The sequence below is a fragment of the Varroa destructor genome, unplaced genomic scaffold (genome assembly GCF_002443255.2).
Source record: "Varroa destructor unplaced genomic scaffold, Vdes_3.0 BEIS01000002.1, whole genome shotgun sequence".
In the NCBI taxonomy this organism is placed as follows: domain Eukaryota; kingdom Metazoa; phylum Arthropoda; class Arachnida; order Mesostigmata; family Varroidae; genus Varroa; species Varroa destructor.
In genome coordinates, this window is record NW_019211455.1 from 15,153,467 (window position 1) to 15,168,226 (window position 14,760).

A 14,760-nucleotide genomic window follows, 5' to 3' on the forward strand; every position below is an offset into this window, starting at 1 on the left:
TTGAGTTTAATGATAATTGGCGTACTTTTATTCATTTTAAAATAGTACCATATTTCCCCGTTAGAACAATACTATACATACATTCTGTAATTCGGTCTTACCTGCCAGCGACATATTTTCAAAAATCGTATCCTCTATTCAACACCCATTTTCGATATCTACATTCAACATCGTCCATTTAATGATTTTTCTTTTATATAATGATTGCTTTCCTTCAAGAACGAAGCACAAACTACCTCATTAGATGTCCACCTTAGACATGCTCCGCTTTTTTGCGCAGTTAACTCTGAGGTTTCCGAACAACATGGGCGCAGTCGTACGCTCCACGGACGACTTTGAGTTTCAATCCAGGCACGTCTTGTGTGCGGCCTTTGCGTACAAGGACAATTGAATGCTCCTGTAGATTGTGGCCTACGCCAGGGATATATGCGGTTGCCTCGCGGCCATTTGACAGCCTAACAAGAACACATTTTCGGTTGGCCGAGTTCGGCTTTTTCGGCTTCTTGATCACTGTTTTAATAACGACGCCCTTCATGAACGGTTTATGATCGATTGGGCATCGAGGCTTCGGTTTTGCTGGTGGCGGACCTGCTTTGTGCATGGACTCTAAGACTTTATCAGGAATTAGGCCGTCATTTAAAGGACCTGGCACCCGAACAAAGTACCTGCGTAAACAAATCGTTCGTGCAATTTATGGTCAAGGCTTTGTATAGTTAAGAATCATTGGAAGACGGACTCCGTGAGGCTTGGTCAGTTGTGTCGAAAAACCATGTCGAAAAAAAGAACCATTTACAAACAAGCCAGTAGCATGGAGTAAAAGCAGCTACATTACAACTTTAGTTTGGTCGTTTTATCCTTCACATCCTATAAGTAATAACTAATATCACTAAGAATTGTTGAATAAATTAGTTCTAGTCGATCTACCTCGATCGAAATTTACCTGTGTCGGATTTGTTGAACAATCGGGATTTGCGGGGTAGGCATCGGACTGGAAGCAGTATCCCGGATACATTCTTGGGACTGCCGTGAGACAACACTCAAGACGCGTGTTACTAATGAACGCAGCATTCCTAAAACGAGATGCGAAGCTATTCCTAAAACGAAATGCGAAGCTATCTCGTGAGTTAGCAGGAATTATAGAAATACGAAACAACCTCATAATCAAAAATTTGTAAAACATTCGCGAATGTAAGACAAACTCCTAAGCTTTTAAGCACAACTTCATCGTGATAATGCAGTGGTTCTATATTTTTCAATTAAACTTGACATGATGGTTTAGGTTCGGATCCGAGCATAAAGACACCGTTTTGTGATATAAACGGCCAGTCGCTTGGAGCAATGCCCAACGATTTAAGCACCAAACGTAAACTTCTAAAAAATACTCAAAACTAGTGCGAAGAATATAATTTTTTTTATACATTTACTCCACATACCGTCAGTGCTTCAATGAACAGATGAAAAAATTTGTATGTATGAAATTATTCATTGTTTTTAAGCGTACTTTGGAGCAGGTTGGCTTACAGATCGATACCTGTGCCATTATTGGTCTGAGAAAAAGGTTCATAATACGATGTCGCCATTCGAATAGCTCTGGAGTTTGATGTGATTATCTATTGGCCAAAATGGATTTGCAATCCATTTTTGTCATAAATACGGCTACAAGTTTCGTCTCACTTAGTACGTTTGAAAGCACGCGATTCATTTCGTGATGTTAAAACGACTGGATGTGCCCACTGTATAAAACACAAAAGTACTAAAGAGGCATTGCTGTACGGCTGCTTAGGTTAGGTTATTTTAGGGACATCTTTGAGATTGTTTGTTTGAGTCACTAATGGAGACCGGTCTACCTAGCATATATATGTGTTCACAAGTAGCTGGAATCAATTTATATTGAAAGTTGTCTGCTAATTTCTAATTATAAACAAAGCAGTTGAAAAAGATTCACAAAATGGTGATTTTAAAATATTCTACATCCTCAAACTAATTTATATTTTCAGTGTTGTCGCCGAAGGTTTTTCACGTAATCCGCATCTATATTGAACAGCCCGAAGTTTTAGTTTGTTTATTAGAGGTCATAGGAAGAGTGGGCTTGGAGAGAGCAAACAAATTCAAAAATATTAATTAAAAAAAATTAAATATTGATTCTTTGAGCTGATTTCTGTGTCGGTTTATAAAGACGTATGGGTCTTTATTATTATCAGTTGTCTCTCAGCTGTTTATTGAATTCTAGTTTTAATACAGAAAATGTACCTTTTAGCCGGGCCTTGATACACGAATAATATTCTTTTTGAATATCAAATTATTTTTCCGCTTTGTAAAACTACACTATAAATGAATACACTTGATAAGTCGCATCTGATTTAAATTTACTGAACTTTCTGTCGGTGCGCACATCCGAACATTAATCCATTGTTGTTGCCAGGCCCACGATTTAGTCCAATTGAAACTATCATACAGAAGAACCCCGAATCTTTCTCGAATTAAGTCTGACTTCTTGTTCGACAATCTATCATAGGATTAACATGCTTCTACGTCTCATAACTTGGGGAATGAAGAAAACTGCAAAATCACGCACTTACCGACTTATTCATGCATCGCAGACGAAATCATTACCACCCATAATACTCTGCTCGCCCGCTAAACTGTTATGCAGCTGTTCTTTAGATTCGAGGCAAACTATCATTTCGATTTCATACCGACGAAAAAATCCGTTCATTTTTTTAACCTTCGTTATCATTCCGTCAAATTTTAGCTAATTAGTGAAGAAAGGGTCGTTATATCAAGCGAAATCGTCATGAGATGTCCCGGTGGCAAGGGGTTGCCAGGTGTCTGAATCGTCGCTATTTTAGCGGTGGAGAGGTCGCCACAGCGAGGGTCTCTGTGGTCTGAAGTGTATCCCATTCGGTCGAAGGCTGATCAGCCGTAGTTACTATCGCTCTTTGTGACTGATATAGCTATTGATTATATCTTTCTCCAATAGTAGAGGCAAGCATTCCTGCGGTGGTGTGTGCGGTATAATCGAATGCTGTCCCACAGCTACTGGCACTCCAACTAACGGAGAATGCCTTTTACGTCTATGAAAGCGTGAACTGTTTTGACGTACCACCGTATATTCCTATGCCAGTCATCGGTTGTGTTCGCCAACGGCTTTCTCAGATCATCTCTGCTCTGTCACACAGGCTGGTTGAGAAACCAGCTGCAGTAGCAGCAGGGCCCATAGTGGAACAGAGCTAGTGTCATATATGATTACTGTGGTTTGTTGGATGAGATTAGAACGAGGTGTATCGCGTGTCATAATGGTTTTTTCTTCATAGAAAGATCGACGCGAGAGAAAGGAGACTACAACAACATACTCGATGGACGAGATATCATCAGGAAGATTTATTTTCGCGCAGTTGTTTTAGGGATATTGCCACGATCACTTTTTTACTGCAGCTATTTGCAGTAGTGTCACAGCAAAGCTGTTTTCTAGTTATCAGTGATGTTCACTTTTGATATTTGTTGATCTTGAAAGCATCGTCAGACTAAACCCTTATTATTATAGTGGTAATAGTCACACAAGACTAGTACGAATCGGTGTAATCTACATAATTGTTGTTACTATTAGATATTCATCTGGCTGTTAAAAAAATATGATCCTGTCATCCGACGATGACGATCCGCCCCGCCGATGCAACAAATACAATGCGCTGTTACCATACGCAGACCAGTTGGATCAGGAGGCAAGCAAACTGTTCGCCGAAATCAAGTCAAAGATTGCGGAATGTCTTTCGTCTGCCGAAATTCGACCCGGCCTAGTTAGCTGGCTATTTCATCTGCAGAGGTAAGTACCTACGTAAGAGCAATGAGACTTGAGTAACAACTGGCTAACCAAGCACTTAAGCCGAGATAGAGAAATTCAATATAATATAGCAGAGCGGACAATCAATATAAAAAGTTGTAACGAGATAACCTACGGTTTTACTGTACGATCAATGACTGAATAATTGTAAATCAATGCATTTGTTACAATACGGAGAAAATATACGGGCACCGTTAGCAAACATATGTGGGCCTGAGAATAAGGCTTTATTTTAATGCAACATAGTAAATCCATCTCTAATAACTAAATGATAGTTTTTATCCAATAGAAAAAAAATATTGGTGGCAGTTTTATTGGCAGAATTTCCTGTGTTTTTGTTCATGGCTCGTGTAAAATTCACGCTAGTTAGCCTGTGCTTGTTTTCAACTCCACGGATTATTAGGTGGATTTTTATGGTTGTTGGCGAACCGTGGCGACTGCCTATGACAACGTCTATAAAAAACAAAAACATTTAGTTTTAGAAAAGGTATTATACCATATGCGCATATATGTACATTAAGCAGGATGATGAGCTCTTGATTCGAACCAACCCGGATGTTACCATCGATGCACCAAAGTTAAAGTGCTTTGTCATCCCCGCTGTTGTAGCAGCTGCTGCGGCTAGTTTCACCGCCGTTGCTCCGGCTACTCCAGCTCTAGTGGCCGTAGACATTACGGGACATGATGGGCGCAAACGAAGACACAAATGACGAACAAAGGAGGCTGTCTGATTGGCACAACTACAAACGCCATTACTTCCTCTAACTACTTGTCGGCTAGTTCTGTTCCGACGGCTGTAGGCCTGTTTATATTAGTGTAGTTGCTGCATTCTAAAGCATTTATTTTTATAGGGAATAGAAGGTGAAGTCGTTGGAAAGGAAGGCTGGTACGGTAGAATGTAGAGATAATCATAGGTAAAACATAGGGCAATACTCCAAGCCGGATGTGCTTACAGTATTGTTATTGGTTGGTTAAAAGAAAGATAATAACAACACAGATTGCTTTTTAGGAGATTGATGTGGAAATCCGTAGCTATCAGGACAAGGACGGATATCGGAATACAAAGCTTGTCGTGATGTTTTTTGTAACATAAATATGACAGTGGGAGGCATGCGTTAGTTTAAGAAAAACACGGTTTTTGACTCTGGTAAAAATCTGGTTTTATAAGATAACTATTAACTGAATTCGGAGAACTACATTACAAATCAAATTACCCTGACACAAAATACCATAGTGTATTTTTGCTTATCGCAGCGAACTCATAAAGCTTTTTAGACCTGTCTATAAGATAGAGCGGATCATAGGGGTTGATTTACAGGTTGAAATGCTAGCCAAGTGTTGTCTGCAGGTTTTGTGAGGCACTGTATAACCCATAATATCGAATAGGAAAAATTATGCCAGCTGTAGGTGTGAAACAAAAATTAGTGTCGTCCAGGTTGAGCCAAATGTAAAAATTGACTATTATGGGTAGGTTCAGAGCAATCGGCTCTAAACGGTTTCGTGGTGAAATTGTAACCGGAGGTCTATGAAACAAAAAGATTTTTGTGGTTTTATACCAGTGACGAGGGCCCGAACAAAGGATTTCGTGATTCGAAATAATAGCTGCAATAACAGATCTCTAGCTAAGCTGTGCTAATAAATGTTTGCGTCAATACCACCTGGCAACGGAAGAGGAACATGACGAATGATGATGATTTCCTCGTTAAAAAGTATTTATACCATACAATATAGTTATCAAGAGGAACAAACTATCACAGAGCCCTGTTATTACCTTAGCTTGTTGCCCATATGAAACTACGTTGGCTGGCATGACACATGAATATCGATATGCCCGCTATTTGTGTATACCAGGTGAAATTAATTCTTCTAGAAATGGCCCTCTAAGGCCTAACTAAAACACATTAACAGCATTTTTTCTAAGTGTTGCTTGATGCCATGATTATTAAAGCTCTTTGTTTTATGTCGATGGCTGATTCTCATTTCTTTTTTTTTTTTAAATATCCCACCTTGGATTTATACTGATTGTTGGTGATACTATTTGTGAAGTATTATGACGTCAAAGTGAGACAACCCACAAAGTAGTGCCGGGTATGTTAAGATGTCAGGAGCGATGCCCTAACTGTAACCCTTTGGTGATTAAACACACTGGCAATGCTCACAGGCAAGCTGTCTAACAAGAAAATCAAGGCACGTTAACGAAAATATCGATTCTGTCTCCGAATTAAAAAGAATAGTAGTCGTTTCAATAACAGCTTATTTTTCATGTAAATTGGAATCGAGGCCATTTCTGGATTGTTTGATTTTTAGCAAAATACACCACTTATACAGCGCCGAATACTATATATATAGCAGGTTGGCAGTACTATATCTTTACTGAGTTAATAATCACAAGACTTTTTGAGTCTGATATTTAAGCTGATAAGCAAGCTGATCTTTGCTAAACATAGAACGTTCGATACTAAATATCCTTTTTATTCCACTCTTACCTTGTGAAGATAGTTTTGCTTTTCAATCGCATGAAGCTTGAATCAAGACGTCTCAGGTTTAGATTGAAATAAACCAGAAAAACTTTACTTGTTAATAAGTTTTCGAGACACCGTAGCAGCGATACCATATCTGATTAGTTTCGAAATGGGATGCATTTTTTTAAATGGTTTTTCTCTATTTAAGAGTTCATACGGATATGTTGTTTGGACGAAGATAATGAAAGTTGGGTGAAGCGGGTCGGGTTCAAGTCACATTCAAATTTACCGTATTTATAAAATCTACCATTCTAAAGAAAACCTCGCGCAATCCGAATGTATTTAAGTTGAAACGAATTTGTAACGTATGTCGCACACACTAGCTGAATCGTATCCAATTTAATTACTACAATACACCCATGTATGGAACTTTACCAAAAAGTAGATCCATCTGTTAGACTTAGATATCTGCTAATTTATTAACAGCTCCAAGGTCGCAACTATAAGAATCACGTACATACTTATTCCCTTAAGTTTCGTCAAACGATAACGCGTTGCGGTTCGTGGTTTTGGTTCTGTGTGATTGACTGCAGTTTCATAGGCCTTCACGGCTTTCTCTTCAGCAAGGAAGACCATGTAGAACTAATACATTTGCTCATCGATATCGTGCTTCTGCCAGATCTTGATCTCGGAACTGTCCAAAAGGTGTCGTCGGCTATCTGTCGCCTGCTAAGGTAAGTCTGTCAAATCGGGCTGGATATAATTTATTTTCAACCTGACATTAGGATATTACCTAATCGAAATGGCATGAAAAGAATCGAAAATTTTGTTTCATTATACTTACGGATGGTACTGCACTTCTTTAGATTTTACAAAATTACAATAGATTCAAACGAATCGACTCAAACGAGTTGACTAATAGGTACATAAAGTATTTTTGAACTTACTGGTTTTCGGAGTGCTTTCCAAAAAAAAGCTGTCGCTAAAAAGTATGGGGCCCGCGAAGCGGTCCTTTTTTAATTGGTGCTGAAAGGAATTAGCCGATTTTTTTTATTAATAGGATCAAAAATCCGCGCAAGGCATACCATATGATTTTCTGCAAATGCAAATGTTCAGTTTCGAAGTCCCTTTTTGAGTAAAGATGGTTATTAGGCTTTTGCACGAGCACAAAATAAAATATTCGTCGTCATGCCTTGTGCATATCAGCTCTCCCTTCTCCAGTGTCTTTAGCTTCTTTAGTTTCTTTTAGTACATATATAAAAAGGAATAGCTACCAATAGCTACCTGTAGTGTGATTTATAAGACTGAGGTTGCAAACAGCGGCAACCAGTAGCGAAATGGTCATGGTAAAGAAATTGGAGACACGCCAACTAACACTTAATCAAAACTACGTCGATTTACATGCGGGCTGCGTCTCACGTTGATCAGTATTTGGCTGAAGGTCTTCTGCGGGTCTAGATTAAGGGATAAGGCAGAAATTTAATGACTTCTATTTACGTCAACCAGGAAGAGAAGGTTGCTCGTAGAGAGCCCGCATAGGGAGGACACTAAATGGCGCCGAGTACAAAGTATACGGCCACTGCTGTTGCCGATTGTAAGTGAACTCACAGGGGCCATTTTTATTTCGTTGATGCGGCGGTACAGGAAGGGCGGCAATGAAATCTAGTCATACGGAAAATTTGTAGCAGCTTGAGTAGTATAAGGGTGTACCGCTTTAAAGCTTTATCATTGATCCTATGCACTTCCTAATATTGTTTTCAATAGAACTGCTAAACCAATATCGTGAAAGCAACATCGTGAACATCGTATCATTAGTCCTAGCCAGGCAGAGAAAAGTCGAATTTGAAAACCAAACCAAATGAGCGGGTAACATTTTTCAACTCCAGCCTTGTATTGCGTGGCAATGACCGCTGGGTCTCAGAAATTTATGGGAAGAAATTAGAAGCTTCCCCATTCCAAGCGCATTCTGCTGACTGACTCAAAGAGAAGTTTACATTGCTACGGCTGAGCTTCTTGGATGACAGAGTATATTTCGGCAACAGGCCACAATTTCACTGTGAGAACAACCCGAGGGATGGGTTAGCATAACTCCAAAAAATATAAGACAATATAGTACAAAATGCCTGCAATCGAAAAATTCCGGGGTAGGACTTAGCCTTTGTTCTTTCTTATCTAACAATTGTCGTTATACAGGAACAAGTTTGTAATGTCTCCTACTGTAGCTATTTTCTTCAAAAAAATCATACGAACTAACCAGCTTTTAGTTTATCCGGCCAACCGACATATTTTAACCAGCTGGTAAGTCTACCGCTGCCGCTAGCAGGTCGCCCATATGCAAATGAGAAGGTCTCCGAACTGTCGAAAAGTGTGCCAGCGATCTGCTCGGTGAACCTTGACACAGGACCGTCAACAAAAAAAAGGCGCAAGCCGAGATGCTTGCCTACTTATCGTATATTTTTTTTTAATTGAATTTGTGTGCTTACTCATTGATTAACAACGACACTTGTTCTGTCAAGTATAACACTGTGTCCTCATGCATTTATCAATCATATCTGGAGCACTATGCGTAATTAAAGACTTTGTTTTTTAGTGTAAGGTAATCTCCCTCTATAACTCATACTCCTATTCGCATTTTTTTTATTAAATTTAGATTATAAAGTTTAAATTATGTAAATATGTGATATCTAAGCCAATAATTTCTTGCGAATAAAGCACTCATAAGACATAAAAGAAGACTCAACTTTTTTTCGTCCCCCATTATCCTCAACATCAACTACGCAATTCTCATGACATGCCAAGATTACTCTATAATCTGACATAACATGTCACTGCCTGCACTCTTCAAAATGTGCATATATATATATAAGAAAGGAGGCAAAAAGGGTCTTAGCTTTGTTGACCGTAGTCTACTTCGCTAGAAGGTCTGGGTGATGTCTCGTTGTTAAGCTGCTGGCTATCGCTTTGTCTCTCGAAGCAACTAGCAGTTAGTGAGTCACTGGTGACGACGGCTCTTTCCACACCAGTACCCGCTGCTGCGCCATGCCAATGTCCTACGTTTCTGCGTTGTTTTCTTCCTTGAGCTCTGTCTTGATCTTGAACCCGTGTTCAGTCACTCGTTTAGCCGAACTCAGCCGGATACCGACTGTTGGCTACACTACGCAGGTTGTCGTCCACGAATCTAGCAAAAATACGTTTACATTTACACTATTTTACTAAGACAAACTCTTGACCACAATGTGGCCAAACAGGGAATCTTTATCACCTGTCCAGGAAAATAGCTTGAAAGGCATTGGCTGGTATGAGACAGTGTCAGGAAGAATCCGGTGATGAAGGCCAGACCTTGACAACATGCGTTGTAATAGCAGCCACATCGTTAGAGAGCGTAAGCAGCGCCTTTATGACAAATTCTCGCGTCAAATGAGAGTGAATAGGCAGCGGGCAACGGTTCAACGTCATCTATCCAGTACTGAGCTTAGGCAAGGCATGCCGGCATGCTCTAGACCCGTAGTGGTCTTTTTGCCAATTGCTTGTACCACATTGTTTTCCTTATTTCAGTATAGTTGCTCGGTGCTTTGCGTTTCTTGCTGACAGTTTGAAAAGCATCCACAAAGCTGGTGCTACTTATGGTAACGAAAAGGTAATAATCGAACGACTATTTTAGCCAATGCAATCTGCTGCTAAATCTTGGCCTCAGCAAAATTTGAATGATAAGGCCTTGAACCACACTTTCTGAACTAAGCGGCACTTTTAAATCCTCAGCGCCAACACACTGGCGTCACTCAGTCCCTCGAAGGGCTCGTTAAAGCGTGATGCAGGTCTAGTTGCATATTGCTACTCATCGAATCCTAATTGATATGATACACAAACAGGAATATACGAATTGCATTTATGAAAGAAACCCGTTAGCTTTATTGAGGTCGACAACAGGGATAGGCTTTTGTGGATTTGTTTGTTCTAATGTGCGGGGTAATCAATTAAAGCACATGAAAATTGAATTCGATGTTATGCACTGTGAACTATTTTTAGAAACACCGTGTCTTGAGGAACTACGTACACTATACATGCACCGTTGTTAAAGTGATGTGAAACACGCTACGCTAAACCAAAGTGACCCAAAATGAGTTCTCATCGTCATTAGAGACGTGAACTAATAAATGAGCATTTTTTTTATCTTTTTATAAACAAGATTATGTTACGAACGCTTTTGGGTATTCAGAGCCTCGCCATGGGTGGTTATTGTCCTTGGTTGATGTAGTGGTTCTTGAGTGAATGTGGCACAGGAGTAAAACGTACCTGTCGTAAGATGAACGTTTTGACAATTTCTTTTTCGTGTATATGATAAAAGCCTACAATGAATTCTAAGGTGTATATTCGAAGTTGCCGCGGTCGTCTGTACGTGAGTGCAACGAACGCACAAATTAACAGCAGTAGAAACAGTACAGCTACTAGATCGTTTGCAAACCTCTCGAATTGTTCTTTTCAAAATGCATTTCAGACAGCGAACATTACTCACCTACAACAGCTGCCTTGATATAAATGTATATGTATGTCTGCATCTTGTCCAAAGGGCCTCATTGCCCGAGAATTGCTAAAAACTATGCGATTGAATCCCTTTTGTTATTTACGATAGATGCTTTCCCTAAATTGATGTTTCAGTACTGTATTTGTTCAACACAGAATGTTATACAGAGGTAATCATGATCTATGTAATAATCATAATCTATAATAAAATTAAAAAAGATACAATTTGTAATTTTACAGAAAGAAGCATTTGCTGACCCCAAGTGACTTGACCATCGAATGGCGTCCACTGTTTCAGCTGACCGAACGTTGCCTCAACAGGTCTTTCGAGTATCATGGTCTAATCCAGTGCCCGCAGACGCTCGAGTCCCAGCTAAACACATTGATACGATCATGTCGGCCTTATTTCCATTTGTCAGCTACTAAAGAAATGTTGGACGAGTGGCTCGTTGACATGTGTCCGTATGACGACTTCCGGGATACCTTAGTTCGGCGTCTTCAGTTGTTCCTACCAACGACGTTGCCGCCTGAACATTTTGACAAAGGTTGGAAACTTTGGTTCGAGCGGTTCGTAACCTTGTGGCGTCTTGACCGCAGAGGTGGAACAGAAACAATACTTGTCGGGCTGTTCGCTCGACTTGCAGAAGACAACATTGGATATATCGACTGGGAACCGTACGTGCCTGACATATTCACACGACTACTTCGATCGTTCAATCTGCCGTACGGGAATGGTAGTCTTAAGGTATCGCGGAGCTCGCCTTCAAGCCAGTGCGAGATTGCTCAATTTACACGATGGATTGTGGCATGCCTCGGGGGCGGGTCATCAACGCAGCTGCATTTAGAATTGTTGTTTAAAACCATCGAATCATTTTATCATCCTAGTAATTCTGGCAGATGGACTTTACGACTAACGAAGTTCCTAGCCAAGCTTACTGATGGCTTTCTCGACCGAGTGTGGCAAGAACGCAGGAAGACGAAGACCTGGTGTCACGAGATCCCTGACAGCAAGAAACTTACCGAGAGCGACATCGATGCGTTCGTGAAAACCATCCGACCGATCGGGCTTATGGCGATGTTTTTGAAGATGCATTACACTCATGGATGCACATCACTCCAGGCAATCGCCTGGCTTCGACCCGAGGCCGTAGTGCCTTCTCTTCTTGAGAAACTCAACGATGCTCTTTACAACGTATCCGAACCGCACCGATTAACAGCGACGCTTGTCTCGATGGCATTCGTATCACGCCTATTAGTCCTTAATCACACCAAAATGGGTGTGCCTATAGATATTCCTGGCCTTCTTATGGCCTGTCTACCTGGCATCGATCCTAATGATAACCGCAAAACAACGGTCACATTCCAACTCATTTCCACTCTCGTAGCTGTAGTGCCCCTGGTGGACTGTAGCAGCGTAGCCGATGATGTGGACCCGTCACTTCAGGAGGTTTGTCTGACAACAGCCGCTTTCGAGGACTTTGTTCTCGAGCTAATCTCGAGGTGCATGGCACTAATCGACAATAACGCCGCCGACAATCAACATCGGGAAAGCCAGACGAGCTCGTTAGATGACAGCATCCTCGATGTGGGACTCGCGTCAACATTTTCAGCAGTCTTCAACCAGTGCTCGCCGGCAATCTATCGATCGGCGCTTGATAAGTTGACTGGACTGATCGATAATAAGATTCTGAGTCGGGTGCCGGGTAAGCAGGTTGCAACTATGGTGCGATGCGCAGTTTCCGCTAATCCTCAGTTAGGATTAGAGACGTTCCTGATACGTTTTGCTAAGCGGGCGTTGATCCTGCTTGAGCCAGATGAGGTTTTGCAGGAAGAAAAAGTGGACAACGAACTTCAGTTTTCACTCACGCTGTTATCCGAGGTTGTGCGCTGTAACGGAGACGGAATTCGGCCTCATATGCTGCTGATAATTAAAGTTATTCGTCGTGGCCTTAGGCTGAATTCGCGTACAGGCTACCTCGACTCAGGACTCATACTGCGTCACACATTTAGGGCTCTGGTGGCCGTGTACCCATATTTCTATCGAGTTACCCCAAGACCATCTGTCATAACCGCTGAGAATCTACCAATTCCACATTGGGGTGCAAGTGAGGACATGACGAGCATTCAGATTAAGTGGCACACACCCTCAGATGAAGACATCAACTGCGCTAAAGAACTATTCGAGGCATGTAGTCAACCTGAGATCGATCGACTTCGACGTTGGTGTGACGATCCGCAAAAGAACTCGATGACCAAAGAGGAAGTGCAAAGGTCACTTACCGTCATCTGGGATACACTTCAGGGGCTCGGCTCATGCTTACCTCCTCTGAGAGGAGAGGGAATCAATGTGCTCCAAACAAATACCTCTATATTTTGCAATCGTGTCCAGAACACAGGGAAGAAAATCTTTTCCGAAACGCTCCGCGAAAGTATTCTGGTTAGTATGATGAATATATAGCGTTCGTACAATCAGTTAGTAATTTCCTAGTAGTTTTTCTCACGTATGACTTCTACCCCCCCCCCCCCCCCCACCAGAACGACATTGAACGAGTGGTGTTAACGGTGTCAACGATTTACGAGGACGATATTAAGTCGTTCATCTTCATCTGTCGCATTATCAGCTCAGTGGCGTTCTATTTTGGCGTGACCAAACCCGAGTTCGAGGTCCGCTATAAGGGCTACAAGTTAGCCAAACAGATGTTTGATCTTCGACTTGTCGAGAGCTCGCTAAAGCATACCCGTTCTGTTATCGTCGGTAAGTGTCTTTACTTTAATCTCTACTATAACAACAGCTTGCGTGTTCACATCTTTGTACATACGCTGGACGCAAGCGTCAAAAAAAAAAGCTTTTCTAAACGATCCTTGATTAAATAGAGAAATATGGCAAATGTATTAGTAGGTTCCAGTTGTACACAATTTGCTCGCAAGTGTGTTTCGCTGATGTTTGACTATTCCGTGTTATTATGCATTAATTAAAGACCGCGCTCAACTACAGCATGAGCTAAGGCTGATGCAGGTGTGTCAACAATTTACCAACAACCACAAACGGGCAATGCAGATTTTGTTCAAATTGGCCATTTCACATTATTCTCAGGTATGTTGTCATCAGTGCCTTAACGTCAGTATCGTTCTTAGCTGACTGCTTCTTATTAATATAAATATAAATATTATTATCATTATTTTTATTTTGGGGAGCACAACTGTGAGTTACGGGCTATGATCGCCGAGTCATGTGCTCCCTAGCTAGAATATCAAAGATATGAACTCAGGGCCTTGTGACATGTATAGACGATACGCGCTTACTAACTCAACGTGTATTGTATTAACGCCAACGCTACAGTTTTGTGAAATATCATGATTGCATAAATGAATATTATATCTGTACCTGCAAAATATAATGCCTCTAGATATAGAAAGATATAAATCAGCCCCTGTTATGGGAGCTTTATCTTTACAGCGAAACCTCACCCTAAAACTCTCTATTCGATGGATATACCTACTACGGCGTAGATTTTGTTCTCAATAGACTTTTAATAACACATTAATGAAAATATTTTAGACCAATCACGTGTAACTTTAGGAAAATAGCATTTAGGGCGTTGGTCAAATGTAATTTTGATTTTTTAGGTGCGAATTCAGGCGCAGGATGTTCTAGACGCCTTTTTCACGGTTTTCTCGCGCAGTTATCGGTTCGTGCTTGATGACGTATGCTCTTTACTTGTCAGCCCCTCGATAAGCCATGACCAGTATAAGGGTATACTCTACACTCTATTAGGCAACAAAGACCACAACATTCTAACGACAAACAACTGGAACGCTATGGCCAAGCTGTGGCCATCACTTGTGAGTGCTCAGCATTCAGAAAAACCGTCTATCATCACGTTGATTAGTCGTCTTCAGGACCAGGTACGTTAAGACATACGTCTGCTAGAGCGT

General features: G+C 41.0%; 3 protein-coding genes across 10 annotated transcripts in view; 1 reads left to right on the forward strand and 2 right to left on the reverse strand.

Moving 5' to 3' along the window:
- tko (30S ribosomal protein S12 technical knockout) overlaps positions 1-14,760 on the reverse strand; it is a 23,354-nt gene continuing 8,594 nt past the window's right edge. The window contains exons 2-3 of the mRNA XM_086981146.1: positions 941-1,094; positions 1-665 (exon numbers count right to left, since the gene is read on the reverse strand). Of these exons, the coding sequence (XP_086837272.1) occupies positions 281-665; positions 941-1,068 (513 nt within the window). The 5' untranslated portion in view covers positions 1,069-1,094 and the 3' untranslated portion in view covers positions 1-280. The remainder of the gene's footprint in view (positions 666-940; positions 1,095-14,760) is intronic.
- Positions 956-14,760, reverse strand: part of LOC111243985 (inositol-tetrakisphosphate 1-kinase-like) — a 27,908-nt gene continuing 14,103 nt past the window's right edge. For 4 of the 6 annotated variants that reach the window (XM_022790470.2, XM_086981136.1, XM_086981135.1 and 1 more), the window contains one exon: positions 6,758-8,694. In XM_022790470.2, coding sequence (XP_022646205.2) covers positions 8,620-8,694 — 75 coding nt within the window. In that variant the 3' untranslated portion in view covers positions 6,758-8,619. The other 2 variants (XM_086981138.1, XM_086981137.1) reach the window with 2 other exon arrangements.
- LOC111244376 (proteasome activator complex subunit 4A-like) overlaps positions 2,873-14,760 on the forward strand; it is a 17,936-nt gene continuing 6,048 nt past the window's right edge. Inside the window, exons 1-6 of one of the 3 annotated variants that reach the window (XR_015321933.1) lie at positions 2,873-3,823; positions 6,897-7,037; positions 11,065-13,261; positions 13,360-13,579; positions 13,803-13,918; positions 14,452-14,730. Coding sequence is in view for 2 of the 3 variants with exons in the window: in XM_022791418.2 (XP_022647153.1) it covers positions 3,633-3,823; positions 6,897-7,037; positions 11,065-13,261; positions 13,360-13,579; positions 13,803-13,918; positions 14,452-14,730 (3,144 nt within the window). In the remaining variant the exon portion in view is untranslated. Of the gene's footprint in view, positions 3,824-6,896; positions 7,038-9,911; positions 9,941-11,064; positions 13,262-13,359; positions 13,580-13,802; positions 13,919-14,451; positions 14,731-14,760 lie in introns of those variants that run through there. The other 2 variants (XM_022791418.2, XM_086981097.1) reach the window with 2 other exon arrangements.